This window comes from Micromesistius poutassou (assembly GCF_964030765.1).
Source record: "Micromesistius poutassou genome assembly, chromosome: 9".
NCBI classification, from domain to species: Eukaryota; Metazoa; Chordata; class Actinopteri; order Gadiformes; family Gadidae; genus Micromesistius; species Micromesistius poutassou.
Genome location: NC_140279.1, coordinates 16,181,646 through 16,200,365, shown reverse-complemented (window position 1 = coordinate 16,200,365; position 18,720 = coordinate 16,181,646). Strand labels below are relative to the sequence as shown.

Below are 18,720 nucleotides of genomic sequence, written 5' to 3'. Positions count from 1 at the left end.
TGGAGTTATTGGCAAGTTGATCCTCATTCATTTTCGGTGGAAATGCCCCCTCTATTCTAATGAGGACCTTACTGTACATGAACGTCATAGATTATATTTTCCGATAGAGGAATGGATGTTTACATGCTATCCTTCAGTAAAGCAGTAGCTTAACGGGTGACCCTTGCTTGCTCGGACCAGTATTTAGCACGTGCGGCCGTGTCTTTAATTATAAACACATCTCTGATCTTCCAGCTTCTACTTCTGCCGTTGGAACGTCAAATCCTCGTGGTGGTAGAAGCACGGATGGGCAGGGAGGAGGGGTTTCTCTGTAACATCTGGCTCACATCTGTTTGTCAAGGATTTACATCCACTTAAGTTGTTTTTTATATTCGCTGTAGTCGTACTATAGTACACTCTAAGCTGTCAACGATGCAGGCGAATAACAGCAATCAGAGCCAAGCCGGAGATGCTGTTAACGCACGTCTTTCCCATTACCCAGCCATGTAATACCTAGCTTCCTCCTCGCTAACTCAATGCAATACCTAGCTCACTGCTAACACATCCTCCTCGCTAACTCAATGTAATACCTAGCTCACTGCTAACACTTCCTCCTCGCTAACTCAATGCAATACCTAGCTCACTGCTAACACTTCCTCCTCGCTAACTCAATGCAATACCTAGCTCACTGCTAACACTTCCTCCTCGCTAACTCAATGCAATACCTAGCTCACTGCTAACACTTCCTCCTCGCTAACTCAATGCAATACCTAGCTCACTGCTAACACATCCTCCTCGCTAACTCAATGCAATACCTAGCTCACTGCTAACACATCCTCCTCGCTAACTCAATGTAATACCTAGCTCACTGCTAACACTTCCTCCTCGCTAACTCAATGCAATACCTAGCTCACTGCTAACACTTCCTCCTCGCTAACTCAATGCAATACCTAGCTCACTGCTAACACATCCTCCTCGCTAACTCAATGCAATACCTAGCTCACTGCTAACACTTCCTCCTCGCTAACTCAATGTAATACCTAGCTCACTGCTAACACATCCTCCTCGCTAACTCAATGCAATACCTAGCTCACTGCTAACACTTCCTCCTCGCTAACTCAATGTAATACCTAGCTCACTGCTAACACTTCCTCCTCGCTAACTCAATGTAATACCTAGCTCACTGCTAACACTTCCTCCTCGCTAACTCAATGTAATACCTAGCTCACTGCTAACACTTCCTCCTCGCTAACTCAATGTAATACCTAGCTCACTGCTAACACATCCTCCTCGCTAACTCAATGTAATACCTAGCTCACTGCTAAGACATCCTCCTCGCTAACTCAATGTAATACCTAGCTCACTGCTAAGACATCTGCCTTGCTCGCTGATTGTAGGAATAATACATAGCTTGCTGAACCCTAGCTCACTGATACCATCTTATCACGCTAGCTGACAGTGACAGTGTGACGGAAAACAAATGTTAATGGGGGAATTAGCACAATTGACACACACACACACACACACACACACACACACACACACACACAGAAAACAATAATGCTGCATTAAAGCCGAAAGTGCAAAGTGAAGCCAAATGTATTATCAGAAGATATTTTGATGAAATGATCACAATAGTAGGGATGAAACTTGTGGTTGCTTATCATATATTTAGAGGGCTTGTGCCACCCCAGGTCCCCCATGGACACGCCCCTGCTGTAATTGATGTTTCTGAAAAATCTCTAAAATTAAAGTGCTTTGTTTTAAATACTTACACATTTTCAAGCTTATTCTAACAGTACGTTTGCAAATCAATCAAAAATGTCGAGAAAGTGAATAGTTTAATTGTTTTGTGGGTGTCAACTAGACACAACGTGTATTTAGTTTCCTTGATAACAATGACGATCGACGTCCTGATTGCACGCATTGCCCATTTTAACCACAAGAGGGCGTCCGTGTTAAAGGCGTAACAAAACGAAAGATAGTGGCTAGAGATTGTGTGCTAGATTGCGCCACACATTACCTGCATGCAAGGCATTTGATTGCATTGTTGATTGCATTGTTTGTTTACACAAAGTTCATTACTAATCAATTCAGGCAATATTTTTAGGCAATCATTTGCACACCCCAGCTAATTAATTAAGTCGTTGTAAAACAATCCATTTATGTATTTGTGTAGGGGTTAATCACTTCGGAAACACCCTATCAACCATTTTAGAAGAAGTGATTTTGATGCAGAGTTTACATTAATTAAACCGTTCCCCAACCCAAAACAACATGAATGATTGGAAGACTGCTGTGCCACCATCCGTAGGCTACTACCGTCGTTACGGGGTTTGGCCAATATTTGATGTCCAATCACCTAATGTGGCTTCAAGGACAAACTCAAAGGAATCATCATGCCAGTTCCAATTTCTTTAAGGACTTCATAGACAATAACTAGACAGGTGTCCTTTTTTTTTTTACTTTGGAACTAATTCGCTGAAGATGAAGGAATGCTTGTTGGTTTTTATAATTTAGGTCTACTTTAATCTCAAATATCGTTTCCTACCTCCCCTCCTCCCTCCATCCTTCTCTTCCTCAATGTGATGACACCATTTCCTTATTAGATTACATTTTCCAAAAAAAGGAAAGGAAATTCTGCAGGAACTGGTTAAAAGTCTCATGCTGGGGAAAACAACCGGGGGGGGGGGGGGGTCTGCTTCCACGTTTAGAGTTTGCGCACCTGCGTGTGACCGCCGATATCTGAGGAGTTAAAATCCTCGGAGATACCAACCCCTACCTCCGGAGTGGGAGGTGCTGGTGCCTGTCTGAGAGAGCAGTCGACATCCCCGAAACATGGACTGGGAAACGGCTGGTGCAACAACACCAGAAATGCGCGAATTATTCGGCTGGATTACAAACTATTGACATGTTTCGCTTCATAGATTAGTAGTTCCCCATCTCCATTGTCTGGACTAATGCGCGTCATTCCACGACATATTTGATTCTTTATCTTTTAGGAAGAAAGAAAACATGTCACCGAAATTCTGGGCATACTTGTTACTTTTGTCAGTTTTGCAGACATGGTAGGTGATGCATTTTATTTGACATGTTGAATGTGAAACGGCTGCGCTGCTCTAATTGGATGCAATGTGAACTTGCGGGGACGATGTCCACTTAAACTTAACCTTTAAACTACTTCCGACGAACGTGACTTTTCCTCTGACAGAAATGTGGACGATGCTCAGCTTAGTAGCCTGCCCTCATTCAGTTTTAAACATCTGTATTTCATTAAACGTCAACATCAACAGATAATTGTTTGTATCATGTATCATGAGCAACCCTACCACTATGGTTTAAAAAAAATGACATATCGGTATTAAGTTTGGACATGAATAATAATAATACAAATTACAATTATTCATATGAAAACGGAACAATGCATTACTGTGCCTGAGTTTGTGAACAACATTTAATTAGTTTTTCTCTCCAGCACTCAAACCGTCGTATACGACGAGGACTACGAGGACGTAACCGTTAACCAAATGTTGGCGCCAAAAACACATGAAACGGACGCCACGGAAATACTCAACAATTTACTAAAGGAATATGATAAGAAGTTACGGCCAGACATCGGAGGTAAGTCCCTCTGCCACCTACACTGCTCTCTGCTCAATGCCTACCCACTAGATATATAGTTTGAAATCGGTGTCTCCCAACCTCTTCTCTTTTGCACCTGTATGTCTGTGCAACACTAAAATATTTACAATATTATCTCACCATTATTAATCAAACGATACATTGACCAATCCTTGTTCGATCCCCTGAACACCAAAACATAATTTATTCCTTATTAGTCGTGTGGCCTCCAATTTACTGGTAGACTAGACATAATGGAAGCCATCTTGTCCTATCACAAATTACATTGCAGATGGTATGAATGCTTTTTAATCTTTGCTATTTGCTTTGCCGCATCTCTTTGGAACATAAAATGACAATAACTAAATACCTCAGTCCGAACATTGTCAAAAAGGAACCCCTGCCACCAGACACCAGCTGGTAGATATGACCATTTGGCAGGAAAATCATTCAGGGTTGCATATTTAAATAATTGCTTGGCATAAATCTATGGCGATTTTAGTGTCAGTCTGAGGCCAAATAGTTGTTTACAGATCGATACTTCTCCATCAGTAGAAAACGGTAGAATGGATTTAAATGGATTGCCAACTCATTGTCACTAATATGCCGTGTGTGTGTGTGTGTGTGTGTGTGTGTGTGTGTGTGTGTGTGTATGCACCACATGACACAAATGCAAGTGTGTGTGTATGTAAGGCGGAGGTGGAATATGTGTGAGGGTGTGTCACCAAAGTATCAAAGATGACAGTGTTATTCACTAACAAGGTGACATTATTGCAGTATATTCATGTCACAGAAAGAGAGAGAGAGCTTTTGCTTGTCAATAACTTTTAATAAGGCCACTGGTGTGTGTGTGTGTGTGTGTGTGTGTGTGTGTGTGTGTGTGTGTGTGTGTGTGTGTGTGTGTGTGTGTGTGTGTGTGTGTGTGTGATAAACAGGCTTCCGATCTCACATGAAGAGCATTAAACTAGTGACCTGACGCATTATGTGTAACATAACAGCATTGAAATATTTCCCACTGATTGTTACTGGAGGAAGGCACTGCAGTGAGGTCAGAAAGTGTGTTCCACTTATTTTTGTTATTTACTGGGGCCTGCCAATGAAATTGACTCCCTTGAATTTCTGGTGTGTCTCGTCTCGACTTAAGAAGATTCTGGAGCTCTTCTAACAGCCATCTTGTGCTGTTAAGGTAATCTCAGCTACCTCTGGTGCTCTGACTGATTGGCAGCTCTGTAACTGGAGGCTATTTTTACCCTTCATTCCACAACGTTTGTTCTGGCAGAGTGGAGTGGACCTGATGACTGAAGACAAGTGGCACACTACATTCAAGATCCATTTCAATAGAAGGGAAATACGGGGGGACTTGCCATATCATCTCTGGTCAGGCCTCGAGAGAGAGAGAGAGAGAGAGAGAGAGAGAGAGAGAGAGAGAGAGAGAGAGAGAGAGAGAGAGAGAGAGAGAGAGAGAGAGAGAGAGAGAGAGAGAGAGAGAGAGAGAGAGAGAGAGAGAGAGAGAGAGAGAGAGAGAGAGATGATGGATATGATTAAACTCTACATCTGTGGGTAACACTCTCCCAGAGGTGAAAAAAAGTATTCCTCTCCATTGTTTGGAGCCACCTTTGAAATGACCAATCACTTCTTACTTAATGAGAAAGTCTTCCTACTCAGTGCTGGCCTGAAGCTCAAACACGGACTGTGTGTGTATATTAGTTTGGTTTCAGCTGCTAAGCTAACCACCTTGGCTGGACTCCAAAGAGTTACTCTGATCCTTTGAGCTTCGAGCACCAACATTAGCAATCAATCAAGGAACGGGGAGCGACTGGGACAGCTGAGCTGCTTCCGTGTCATTAAAAGGTATCCTTGACTGTTGATGATCTGACCAATCACAACCTTCTGACTTTGTATCCAATATTGTTTGCTATGCGTTGCCATATGGCAACAGTGTTATGGTAAATGTCTGATGACGTGGTTGAAGAATCGCTAAACACTTCCTGTTCGGATACACTGATGGATCCTCTGTCCCACCAAGATGAGTCAGCGGCCGATTTAGCTTCTGGTTGGCCCCCCCGAGATAATTTGACAAAAGTGGGTACAATGGAGATCTAGAAAATCATCTGGAGATATAGCAGGAAGTGTGAGGCGAATAGATACAGACGTTTTGAATGCAGCCCTGGTTCCAGAGACATGCTCCCCCATTTAGTTTTTCAATTATCCTCCTCCTCATATACATCTGGGCCTCGGGGGGGGCCCAGCGACATGATTAAATACATTCTCCTTGTCCTGTCATTATATCCTTTCAACATGGAGCCACTTAGCAGAATTACTGGTGATACGATTACAACCCGACTTGCTAGTGACAGAAGTAAACAACCTGATTAGAAAATGAGGTTTGGAATTAACATGCTAGCAATTTACATGCTGATGGTTTTGTGGCGCACATCTCCTCAGTCTTCAAGGGTGCCCATTATATTAACATGGGCTAAGACATACAGTAAATGTAGGACAAAACTTTTATTTAAAAATGATTGTAGTATTTTAATTATACATGCACATTGCATTGTTTATGTATGAAATCAGTTAAACTACAACTGTAGGGTTAGGGTTATAGCCAATATCTAACACCCATAACCAAATAAGTAATCCCTTAGAACTAGGTTCCATTATTCAATGTTCACCATTTAAAATTAAAAGAAACGTATGATCCCATGGTGGTATATGTGTTCTCATCTCACAAGGGTGAAAACCTTGCAGCTGATGCTACAAATGTGAGGAGATCGGTGAGAGAGAGGGCGGGACTTCCGGGGGAGGGACATCCTTCGAAAAGTGATTAATTCTTCCCCTTTTCATTGTTGTTCTTCCATCCCTCATCCCATTCTTCTTTGACTGTGAACGGATGTACACAGCAAAATAGACGTTCTTGGCCATCTTGGTTCTGAACACGAGGAATGGAACGGAATGCAGCATTCTGTTCCATCACTCTGCTAAGATGGCAGCCGGGGGAATCAGGAGAAGACACACACGTGAACCTGGAAGTTGTAAACTGTACGAGTCACAGTAAGGAGCAGAGTCATTGCTCCAGATGTGTACTTTACAGATCCAAGTGACTGGCAGGGTTCCTCCAGTCTTCCCCATAGCTTGTGTGCTTGCGCTGGGTGGTTCCCTAGCTGGCAGTGGTTCTGGGATGACAGGGAATCCCGGGTAATTGGGTCATCGTGTCCTGGGCTCAGCAGGACATGAGATATCTCTCTCTCTCTCTCTCTCTCTCTCTCTCTCTCTCTCTCTCTCTCTCTCTCTCTCTCTCTGATTTAGATAATAGTTTTACTTACCATTTAGTCATTGAGCAGATTTTTTGAGGAGCAGGTAGGGGTTAGACAGTACAGAGAGATCAATAAGGAGCAGGTAGAGGTCTACCGGTAGGTTGTGGACATTGTTGTTCAAACCCAGTACCTTTAGGTTCTCTTCCATACCAAAATGTGGTTAGGGGCTAGCACCTCATGTTGCGATATTCATCACTTTAACACGATTAAAGATGACAATACCAAGATGGGAGAGGGAGAACCGCAAGACAGCAAAACAAAAGAGTGTGTGTGTGTGTGTGTCACGTGTGTTAACAAGCTCCCTGTATTTTCCACAAGAACAAAACGTTCCATGTACAATTAGTTGGTTTTATAAACCACACAAAAATACAAATGCTGTTTTTGTTTATAAATGAGCATAACGTTTTTGTAAGGGTGCTTTAGGAACATTGCTGATTCATGTTGAACTTCAATGCATCATAAATACTCAGAAATAGTTATAATGTGGTTAGAGCCTCAGAACTGAACCGTTGTGACAGAATGAATCAGCATAATTGTATTTCATGTCAGACATCTGCTTCCTAATTCATTTTGTCCATCTATCCATGGCATTTCAAGGGATGGCGAAAACGAATATTGAACAAGCTTTACTTTGACAAACGTCAAACTTCATCACAACAGCAGCAGGACAGGCCTCGTTAGAGGCCTGTTTGCAAGCTGCTTCTGCATCTTGCCTCGCTCCCTATCCCGACTCTTATGATATATATCCAAATCTTAAGATCTATATCCAAGAAAACAGGGCTCATTATTTTTTTTTAAATAAATAATAAACAAACAATGCCGTGTACGTAGTTGGAAGTGGCAAAGGATACAACGGCGGCGGTGGGCTAACAAGCCGACACGGATCAGTGAGCCTGGGGTTTGGCTCAGACGCCGATGTCCAGCGTCGCTGTTGAGGACGGGACTGTGTTTATATTGAGGGATAAACCCTCTTCACGCCTTCTTCTCTGTGTAGTCAGGATAAGATGTTTTCTCTCCAATACACAGCTCTGGCCCCACTGCTTCCCCCCCCCCCGTCTCTCTCCTCTACTCTACCCTCTCTCACTAACTTCTATTTCTTCTCTCAATGTCCTATTTTCTCTTCATTCCCTGTGTCTCTCTCTCACTTACTATTTTCTTCTCTCTCTCTCTCTTTACCGTCTGACTCTGACTGCTTTCCCTCCTCTGCATCTCTATCTCCACCTTCTCTCACCGTCCCTCTGACTATTGGAAGCTTTCAGTCAGCTACTGATTAGAATGACCTGGATGGTATATAAAAAACCTTCCCCATACTCCTGTACGTCATCCAGCATCTCAAAGTCAAATTAAATGACCATCCATCACAAGGTACCATTCTGGGTCTGACAGCACTCAGCAGAGGCTTTTGTGGTTCTGTTCCATCAGCAGTTCACTGTATGTTTTTGGGGGACTTCCTGCTGTCCCCTCCTCACAGGTATTAAGCTAAGGAATATAAGGACTACGATGTTAGGACTCTAGGATAGAATGATCATAGAATAGAGGGATACTTAGAGACTCTAGAATAAAAGGACTAGAATATAGGGACTCTATCATTTGGGGAATTCAGAATAGAAGTACTATAGAATACAGAAGGACTCTAGAAAAGGATGATTCTAGAATATAGAAGGACTAGAACATATGGGCTCTATAATGGAGGGCCTCGAGAGTATACAAGGACTCTAAAATATAGACGAGATCTACTGTATACTGAAATATAGGGACTCCAGAAGGCAGAAGTGGCCTATTTTCTGCTCAACAAAACGCTGCATTATTCATAAAGTAGGAATGCACCGCTAACAGTTTTCCTTGCTGAAGCCGATCTCCAGTCCTTTGAACTTTGTTTGTGTTAAGAAAAGGTTTAGGATAATTTAGGAATTAGTTGTCATCAACAATATATGCAGTACATTTACCTTTTTGGTTCTGTACACAAGTAAAAGTTATTTCACCTTGATAACTTACTCCTTTATATCATAGGTTTAGGTTTGTAAGTAATAGTTTAAAGAACAATGTTAAAGACTAGAAAACTAGTTTGGGTCAGTACGCCCCGTGACCAGGAACTAACCAGACATCTGCATTAACAACCAGCACTCCTCGTCCATGTGTCACTTCAAAGCCCTTACGAACAAACAGAAATAGACGTTTGAAAAATTTGATATTGATATGTTGTTATTAAAGGGCCAAGAACAACAATGGCTGATATTTATGTAAAGTATCTGATATTGTTCCTTCATACCTAGTTTTATTTGTTTCCAGAATGCTTCTGCTAGTGGTGCTTCTCTGCCTCCCTGCGCTGGTGCTCTGTTCCCTAATACATGATACTGTCAGGGTTAGTTTGGCTTGCATCTTAAATCAGCTGGATTTCTCCAGGTGCTGCAGGTTTAAATGCTGATCTGCATATTATATTATTATATATAAATTATACACTCACCCTGATAAATAATACACAAGAACTTCCCTGTTCATACACTTTGGGCTGTGGATGATGTCGGTATATTTAGGGCATCTAACGCAGTGTATCTAACCTATGTGTCTCTCGATATGCATATATGGGGTCGTGGGCATTTGCTGGCTTATAATAGTGCATTTATTATGTTAACATATTTAATTTAAAAGGTTCAGAAGGTCGTAGCCACAGGAAAACTGCTATTAATTGATGTGCATAGTATACGTTCACAGGAACATTGATAAAAAAGGTAGATGTGATGGGGTTACAACAATGTGTATTGAAGCAGATGAAGAGAAATGTTAAGAGTTTGGGTCACAGAAATGTTCAGACCTAAAACACGGAAGGTTCATGAAGGGTGATTGTTTGCTGATAAAGGTATTGTCAAACCAACAAAAGACTCCTTCTAACAAGTGCACACGGTGGTTTTCAATGGACTAATAACTTTATGCAATAGAGCTATAGACCTGTTACTGAAGCTGTCATAAAACCTGAGGCAGGTCCTGAGTTTTCAACAATAAGAGTATTAATAGGAATTAATAGGAATTTGGAACATTTATCGAATGGTGATAATCTTTTGAAACTTAATTTGCTTTGCACACTACACTACATTTATATGCAGTGCACGTCTGTATAACACAGTCTAAAATCTAGATAAATTTTTAATTAATTTAATGTAGTTAATTTGAAAAACTTTAGAATTCTCTCCTCTCTACTTTACCAAAATAGCACAATGAATAGATTTAACCTAATAAGGGCTATCTTTATACACTTTATTTATTTCACATGATAAAACATTGTCCTGAGACACAAAAAGGGACATTGTGCAAGATTCAGAAATTCCTTCCCATTACTTCCGTTTAAAATAACGGCGTAAGGTAAAGCCGTTATTTTTTCAGTAACGGGTAATCGAACTAATTACTTTTTCTGTTGTTAAAACGCCGCTACCGTTACTGACAGTTAAATGCGGTGCGTTACTATGAATTGATTGAATAAACTGCGTAATCCGAACGCACCCCTGGCTCCACACAAACTGATAGTAAGGAGACCATGTGGTTTAACAAAGAGATAAGCGATTATTATTGGCTAAGGCAGTCATGTTTCATGGTAGCCAATCGGAGCCAGTGTTTTTACACACACAAACACCAAACAGATTCGATGAAGCAGTAGAAATGGCGAGTCCTGAGCAATCCAATGAAAAGTTGGCATTTTCAAGGTGGAGATATAAGCACTACTTCAAATTCATTGAGGTCAAAGGCAAGAACGTGCATGTAAAGTGAACATTATGTCCAGGAGCAAAGACTTTGTCGACATCCGTTGTAAGCGACTCTAATTTAATTAACCATCTCACAACGACACACGCATTTACAAAGCTACTTCTTTTTACAGTAACGCAAATAATTAATTTCCCTGGTAACTAGTTACTTTTATTATAGAGTAATTCAGTTACTAACTCCGTTATTTTTTGGAACAAGTAGTGAGTAAGTGAGGTTTTTCACTCAGGTAGTCCCTTTAAGGGTCTGTACAATGGCTGATGTCCTAAATGCCTCCACAGGGGATGACCTAAAGCTTTGCTGCAGTGGGCTAGTCATTATCTTATCTGCAGTGGAGGATGCCTCCATAATCTTCCCTACAGTGGATTATTTAATGTCTACAGTGGTTCATTTCATATGTGTCTACAGTGGACGATATCATCAACTCCTTCACAGGGGATGATGTCATAAGTATCTTCAGCCCCAAACCTCCCCGGCAGAAATAAGCCACAACTTTATTTCCTGGTTGCAGATACCTTTGATTTTATTTAATATGCATTCATTGTCACTTTCCCCTGGCAGACAAATTAAAACTATTATATTACAGGAGAAAACTATCTCGGTGCATCTAAGCCCTGCAGGATTATTAATAACTCAAATTAGTTAATTAAGTTCTGGTTCGCGTTTCTAACGGCCACGTCACAGTTCCCAGCTCCACAGCCCTGCGTGACGCCACGGTCACATGCAGACTGCCGAGCGAACCTTCGGCGACAGATCCTTTTTCAAAAGACTGTAACAAAGAGGACTCATCTCAGACTGTCCAAATTCTCTCAGCTTTCCCTTCCTTACTTTTCTTAGTTAGTTTCCCCACAAACAGTACTAAACTATTCACTGTTTAGTCATTAAGTAGGTAATTAAGGGGCAGGTAGGGGCTAGGGGGGCTGAAGGATGCCTAAAAGTAGACCGTGGACATTGGGGATTGAACCCAGAACCTTTTGGTCGTCGGAACACCCTTACCACTAAACTAGCCTGCCCCACCACTTAACATTTAATAATAATAATAATAATAATTAATTGAATTTATATAGTGCTTTTCTAGACACTCAAAGCGCTTTACAGTGAAGGGGGGGGACCTCACTAACCACCACCATTTACACCTCATATTCATGCATCACATTCATGCATCTGGCCTACACCGGCACACACGTGACACTGATCTCATTGAGAGACCTATGGAGGTCCTCCAGAATACGACCATCCAGCTGTCCAGTCAACCTGCTCCCTCCACCCCCTGCTGCTGAAGCAGGAACCACAGAGCTCTTAAAACTTCATCCAGCATTCACCCCTTCATCAAGCCCTCCATCCAAACCAAAAACAACCACGATGGAGTGGGGCAGGAAGTTCTTTAAAAATGACGCCAATAGCTGTGAAAACCAGACTTGGGCATCTTTGTAGGGGTAGTGAGGAGCAGTGCAGCTGGCCTTGGTTAAGCAGGAGAAGAGGTGTCCTGGCTGAGCCCTGTAATGACCCCACGTGAGAGTGCTTAGCCCGAGCACAGCACAGCTGACAAATCTCCATCTTAAAACCATCAGCACAAAATCAATCAAAATGAAATCTGTCTCCTAAAAGGGTCTGAGTTGTATTGAAGGCAGGAGGCGAGGAGGAGGAGGAGGAGGTGGTGGTGGTTGGTGTTAGGAGGAGGAGGAGGAGGTAGTGTTGGTTCGGAGGAAGAGCAGGAGTTTGAGGAGGAGGTGGTTGGTTTTGGGGGGAGGAGGAGGAGGATTTGGTGGTGGTGGTGGTCTGGAGGAGGAGGATGTGGAGGAAGAGGAGGCGGAGTCTGAGGAGGAGGTGCTTGGGTTTAGAGGAAGAGGAGGAGGAGGTGGAGATGGTTGGTGTTGGGGGGGGTAGAGGAGTAGGCAGAAGTTGACAGAAGAGTAGGATGTTTCTGAGGAGGAGGTGGTGGTGGTGGTTTAGAGGGGAGGGACAGGTCGCTGTCTCAGAGGCCTGTAGATTTGAATTACAGTCGCTGCTGGACACCCCACACCATTATGCTTCCCTGCCTTTGCGACGGACATCCAACCTGAGCCCGGGGTTGTAATTACAGGACGAGACGGGAATACAGGCTCGTATTTTCAACAGAGGTGTTCCGTCCGTTACTGCCCTGACAAACCCCCTTCTCTCTGTAATTCTGCACCAACTGGAACACAAGCAAAATTGAGCGGCTGTATTGTCAGGAATATTCATTTTTTGACAAAGTGTTTGTGCTTAGAGAATAGCCAGTCAATATGCTCCGCTCTCTATATATAGCGCTATCTAATAAATGTCTCCCACGGGTCCTTTCTTAAATGCGTTTGTTTGTGGAATCCGACATGTGTCCCTTACGTAATCAAATCGGCTAAGAAATTGGACCATCTCATTACAAGCACAGGCCATCAGCGGTTTGGCTGCCTCTCTTTCTCCCCCAGGCTCATAATGGATGTTCATGAGGTTTTGATGGTCATTAGGCCCGCCATTGGGGCTGTTGAGGCTGAATTAATTAACACATCCATCCAGCAGTCCGCGGTGAAAGCTCTGCAGTCAGACAGAGGTAACGGTGGGGGAGGAGGACAGGAGAGGCAGGAACAGAGGCCAGGATCCCAGTCTTCCCAGGGGAGTACGTCTTTCAGATGGGTCCCTGATGGCAGGGGAATCGATGCAGGTCTGCAATCTGTCTACCGGGTCTCACTGTGGAACTTGGAGGGGGCATGTTGTGTGTGGTCCAGGGGCTTTGTTTAATGAATGCAAAAATGCCGTTTTCATGCTAAGGTTTTTTCCATGTTAGTGTTGTCGCCAGTCGCAGTCCACACAGAGACTACCAAGTCACACGCCTTCTCTCGATTTAGCCGGCAGGAAAGGTCTGAATCCCATGACGATTAGGCACAAGGCTGGTGGTTCAGCTGTATCCATTTGGGAGACCGTTTACAGCTTTCGGTGGAGAAAAACACAAGCTTAAGCGGCCAAAACAAAGAGGGAAGATGTGGTCAGACATCTATCAGGCGCAGTGTGGACATGGCCCTAGAGGAGGACGTTAGTGATAAAACCATCTCTATTACCAAATGCTGCATTCATCAGGGAAAAAAAACGTTTACTGTAGTTTGGGCTTCAGAAGTTTAAGACCTTAAAGACTTAGGTAGGTAGAAGCATAGGGAACCGAAATGTATTATAGAACGTCTGCAGAGTCAGCAGGTTTCTTGATTACGACCACCGTCTCGGTGTTAAACGGAAAGAAGAAAAAGATGTGTTATACATGTTGTTATAAAAGGTGCGATGGTGCCAGACTATCACAAGATATCAGGTGGGTGTTAGAGGTACTTTGCGGTATTTGAAGCTGAAGCTGCTTGATTCTTACAAGCACAATGAGAACAATCAGAAAAGATCTGCTTCCAAATAATTGGTATCAATCCCACGAACAAAAGACACGACTAGATACAACTTATTTTTCATGTTGAAGAGGGAAATCGATTGTGCACAATAACATTTCATTGCCCAATATTAGTAAGATGACCTCATTGACACATCTGTAAACTTCAGAACTTTAATCACCAATGATGCTCTACTAAGAGTGACTAAGTGACTAAGAGTCAACAGCCATTAGAATATATAAAAAAAATCGGAGTTACAATGGCTATTGAACATGAAATTGTAAAATCTTCAATTTGATGTGAAACTCATGTATATCGGCAATTGTATCATTTCAATTGATTGGGAATCAGCCATCACCATTAAGGTCAATTAATCAGTTTCACTTTAATTGCGCAGATGAATGTGATGCTCTTCTTTTTTGCTGCGATATTAAAGCAATACAATGTTGAATCCCCAACTATCAATCCACAGATGAGTTCACTTTATATATAGAATAAACGGTGTATATAGAATTAAACAGTATATATATATATATATATATATATATATTATATATATTATTATTATTATATTATTATTATAATTTATAATATTATTATATTATATATCTCTTCAGTATTGAAAAGAGCACTTTCAGCAGCTGTGATGAATGGAAGTAATTAAGTTGTCCTGGCAGAGAGATGGTTGCAGATGATGGGGGACATTAAGGTGAGCTCCATTCATTAGAACCACTCTCCCCAAGGCCTGGGCTCAAACCCGAGGCCCCACACTTATTATTGAACCTCCTCGCTCTGTCTCTATTGTATTTTTAAACACACACACACACACACAAACACACACACACACACACACACACACACACACACAGAAACCACACTCACATACACAAGCCCACACATACACACATATACACACACACACACACACAGCCACATACCCATACACACATACACACAAACACACACCGCCACATACACACAAACACACACACACACACAGAAACACACTCACATACACAAGCCCACACACACACACACACACACACACGTTAAAAACAATGCGCACAGATTCTTCAACTCTTTGTGTTCTTGTTGCAGTGAAGCCGACCGTCATCGGCGTGGACATCTTTGTGAACAGCATTGGCCCTGTGTCCTCCATCGACATGGTGAGTCAACGCCACAGCAGTGGCCCTGCGAAGATGCATTGTCTGCACTAACCACTGTACTACCGCTACTTACTGTGGACTGAGCACACACACACACACACACACACACACACACACACACACACACACACACACACACACACACCTTTCCGGAGATTCTGGTTGAATATGTTGAAGAACTGAAACTTTTATTTTTTAATTTGCACTCCTTGCGTTGTCCTTTAAGTGTGACTTTAGAAGTTTCCCGCTGGTTTCCGTTGGAAAAAAACAGGTGTAAAGCAGTGCAGTTATCAGACTGGCATGAAAAGATTAACAGGAACACACACAAGTATTATCACTCCCCCTCAGGGATAATCTGCATAGGGCCACGGGGAGGGAGGGTGTGTGGGTGTGTGTGCGTGTGTAGTCCCAGCTCACAGGAGACCTGGGAGTCCAAGCTGAGCTTAAACCCACTGTATGACGGAGGAGAGGAGAGGGAGAGCAGAGGGTAAGGGATGGAGAGAGGAAGTGAGGAGAGTAGGGGGTAGAAAGAGAGATGGAGACAAAATATAGCAGATACAGAGAAAGGAGAGGGTAGAGGAAAGAGAGGGGGAGGCAGAAAGAGGGAGAAAGAAACAGAGCGGGAGAAAATTAAGGGAGGGGAAAGAGATCCGAGGGGAAGAGGAGAGCTTAGGGTGGATGTATCCTAAAAGATATCCAGAGGAAACAAAGTAACGAGAGAGAGAGGGAGCGAGAGAGAGACTTGAAGCCTTAAGAACACAGATACCAAGAGTGGAGTTCATTTTTGGTTTTAGAAAAACACTGCAGTGACTATTCTCTCATTCAGAGAGATACTGTAGTGACTAAACTCTCATTCAGAGAGTGTTGCAGTGACTATACTCACATTCAGAGTGATACTCTGGTGACTAAACTCTCAGAGAGAGACTGTGATGAATATACTCTCATTGCAAGAGATAAAGTCGTTATTAAACTCATTCAAAGAAAGATGGTGACTATGCTCATTCAGAGATGTGGTGACTTTACTCATTCAGAGTGATACTGTGGTGACTATACTCTTCATTCAGAGAGAGAGCTGTAGTGACTGAGCTCATTCAGAGAGAGAGAGAGAGCTGTAGTGACTGTTCTCATTCAGAGAGAGAGAGAGCTGTAGTGACTGTTCTCATTCAGAGAGAGAGAGCTGTAGTGACTGTTCTCATTCAGAGAGAGAGAGAGCTGTAGTGACTGTTCTCATTCAGAGCTGTAGTGACTGTTCTCATTCAGAGAGAGAGAGAGCTGTAGTGACTGTTCTCATTCAGAGAGAGAGAGAGCTGTAGTGACTGTTCTCATTCAGAGAGAGAGAGAGCTGTAGTGACTGTTCTCATTCAGAGAGAGAGAGAGAGAGCTGTAGTGACTGTTCTCATTCAGAGAGAGAGAGAGAGAGAGCTGTAGTGACTGTTCTCATTCAGAGAGAGAGAGCGAGCTGTAGTGACTGTTCTCATTCAGAGAGAGAGAGAGAGTGAGCTGTGGTGACTGTTCTCATTCAGAGAGAGAGAGTGAGCTGTGGTGACTGTTCTCATTCAGAGAGAGAGAGAGAGAGAGCTGTGGTGACTGTTCTCATTCAGAGAGAGAGAGAGAGAGCTGTGGTGACTGTTCTCATTCAGAGAGAGAGAGAGAGCTGTGGTGACTGTTCTCATTCAGAGACATGGGCGTCAGTTTGGTTTGAAATGTGCTGGGGACAGAGACGCATTCGAAAGTGCATTTTCAGAAGTGCTGGGTACAATGAGGATGCAATCTTTTTTTTCTCTTTAATGCAGGTAATGAAAGGTTCTGAAAGACGGCATACCCATGTAGCTTACTAATGAATAAAAGGTCATCCCTATGTTCCCCGGGTCCTATGTTACCCGCTTTGTATGTGACGGGGAGCGAATGTGTTTTTTGTAGGTGGAATCCGGAAGAATCATGAATATTAGGGTTACGGTTATGGTTAGGGTGAGGGTTAGGGTTAGGGTTACGGTTATGGTTAGGGTTAGGTTTAGGGTGAGGAGTCAGCGTGTGAGTTTGCCTGACAGGCTGCCTGTCCAATCCTAGTGCTTGAGGCAGAACCTTTTCCGGATTCCGCCTACGAAAAATACAGTCGCGATCGGGGAACATAGGACCCAGGGAACATAGGTACGCTCCCAATAAAAGGTATACAAAAAACTGATGTCTGACACGTTTTATGAAGAAAGCGTTTCCAAAAAGCATTGGACATATTCTATGACCCACTATTGTCGCTTTTCCACCACACGCCACGACAGTGGAAAGCTACCAACACAAACAAAGGAGCTAGGAAAGCAAATTAACTACGTGTTTAAGTTGTGAAGGGGCAAACGGCTACACACAGCACTACAGATGTTGAAACAGATTGAAAAAGCAAAATATATTTGTTGCACAGCTGAACGCTGTATCACATCATGCTGGCTGTTCAATTCACAACACACATCCATCCAATCTACATCAGGCATTCTGACCAAAACTCATGCACGCCCCACCACGATTAATCCACTAATTACTCCACCGTCATCATCTCCACTACCCAACACTGTATGAACACAAACCATGGATAAGTTAGGCTACTTGGTGGCTATGGCTTCAATCGAGTTAAACTTCAATCGAGTTAAAACAGCCGACCACTTGAGTGCAAAAAAACACAAAACACCTCACCACAGCACCAGCAAATCTTAAGCAATAAATATTGCATCTTACCTTTATTTATGTGGCAGTGGTCTGCAGATGCATCCATTGGTGTAGCCTGCCACATCCATTTAGTTCTACAGGTGTCTCGCCCTGAAGGGGCTTGTTCTCAGGCCCGGCGATTGCCATAGGCAAACTAGGCGATCGCCTAGGGCGGCAAAATGTGTTGGGGGCGGCCAAATGAAACATGTCTATTAAACATGAACATCCTAGGGCACGCCCCCCCCCCCCGTCAACAATCCCGATCGCGCGCCCCCCCGTCAACAATCCCGATCGCGCGCCCCCCCGTCAACAATCCCGATCGCGCGCCCCCCCGTCAACAATCCCGATCGCGCGCCCCCCCGTCAACAACCACCCCGCCCCGTCAACAATCCCGATCGCTCCTTTTTTTTGTGTCTTTTTACAATTCATTTGTTATTACCATTCGTAGTGTTGATCAGCAGAGAAATAGTCCGCCAAAGACGTTGACGTTGCTTAGCAACCAAATACGCTGGGGTTGATAAGTTACCGGACTACTTGCGGAGTGATACGAGAGACGTGAATCACAGCCACTTTCCTTGACAGCGGACATTATGCAACGGTCAATTATCGAAAAATAATTCACCACTGCAAGTCGGGAAGGAGTTTTTTGTCTTTTTTAGTGGTGGGTACAAAATGAATCTTGACGAAAACTGGTGGGGACTCGTCCCCAGCGTCCCCAGCGTAACTGACGCCTATGTTCAGAGAGCTGTAGTGACTGTTCTCATTCAGAGCTATAGTGACTGTTCTCATTCAGATACAGCTGAAGTGACTGTT

At 43.1% G+C, this 18,720-nt stretch overlaps 1 protein-coding gene across 1 annotated transcript in view; it reads left to right on the top strand.

The window, feature by feature from the left end:
* Positions 1 to 2,994: 2,994 nt before the first annotated feature.
* Positions 2,995 to 18,720, top strand: part of gabrg3 (gamma-aminobutyric acid type A receptor subunit gamma3) — a gene marked incomplete at both ends in the record, with an annotated part of 53,576 nt that continues 37,850 nt past the window's right edge. The window contains 3 exons of the mRNA XM_084472800.1: positions 2,995 to 3,047; positions 3,455 to 3,600; positions 15,146 to 15,213. Coding sequence (XP_084328926.1) covers positions 2,995 to 3,047; positions 3,455 to 3,600; positions 15,146 to 15,213 — 267 coding nt within the window. The remainder of the gene's footprint in view (positions 3,048 to 3,454; positions 3,601 to 15,145; positions 15,214 to 18,720) is intronic.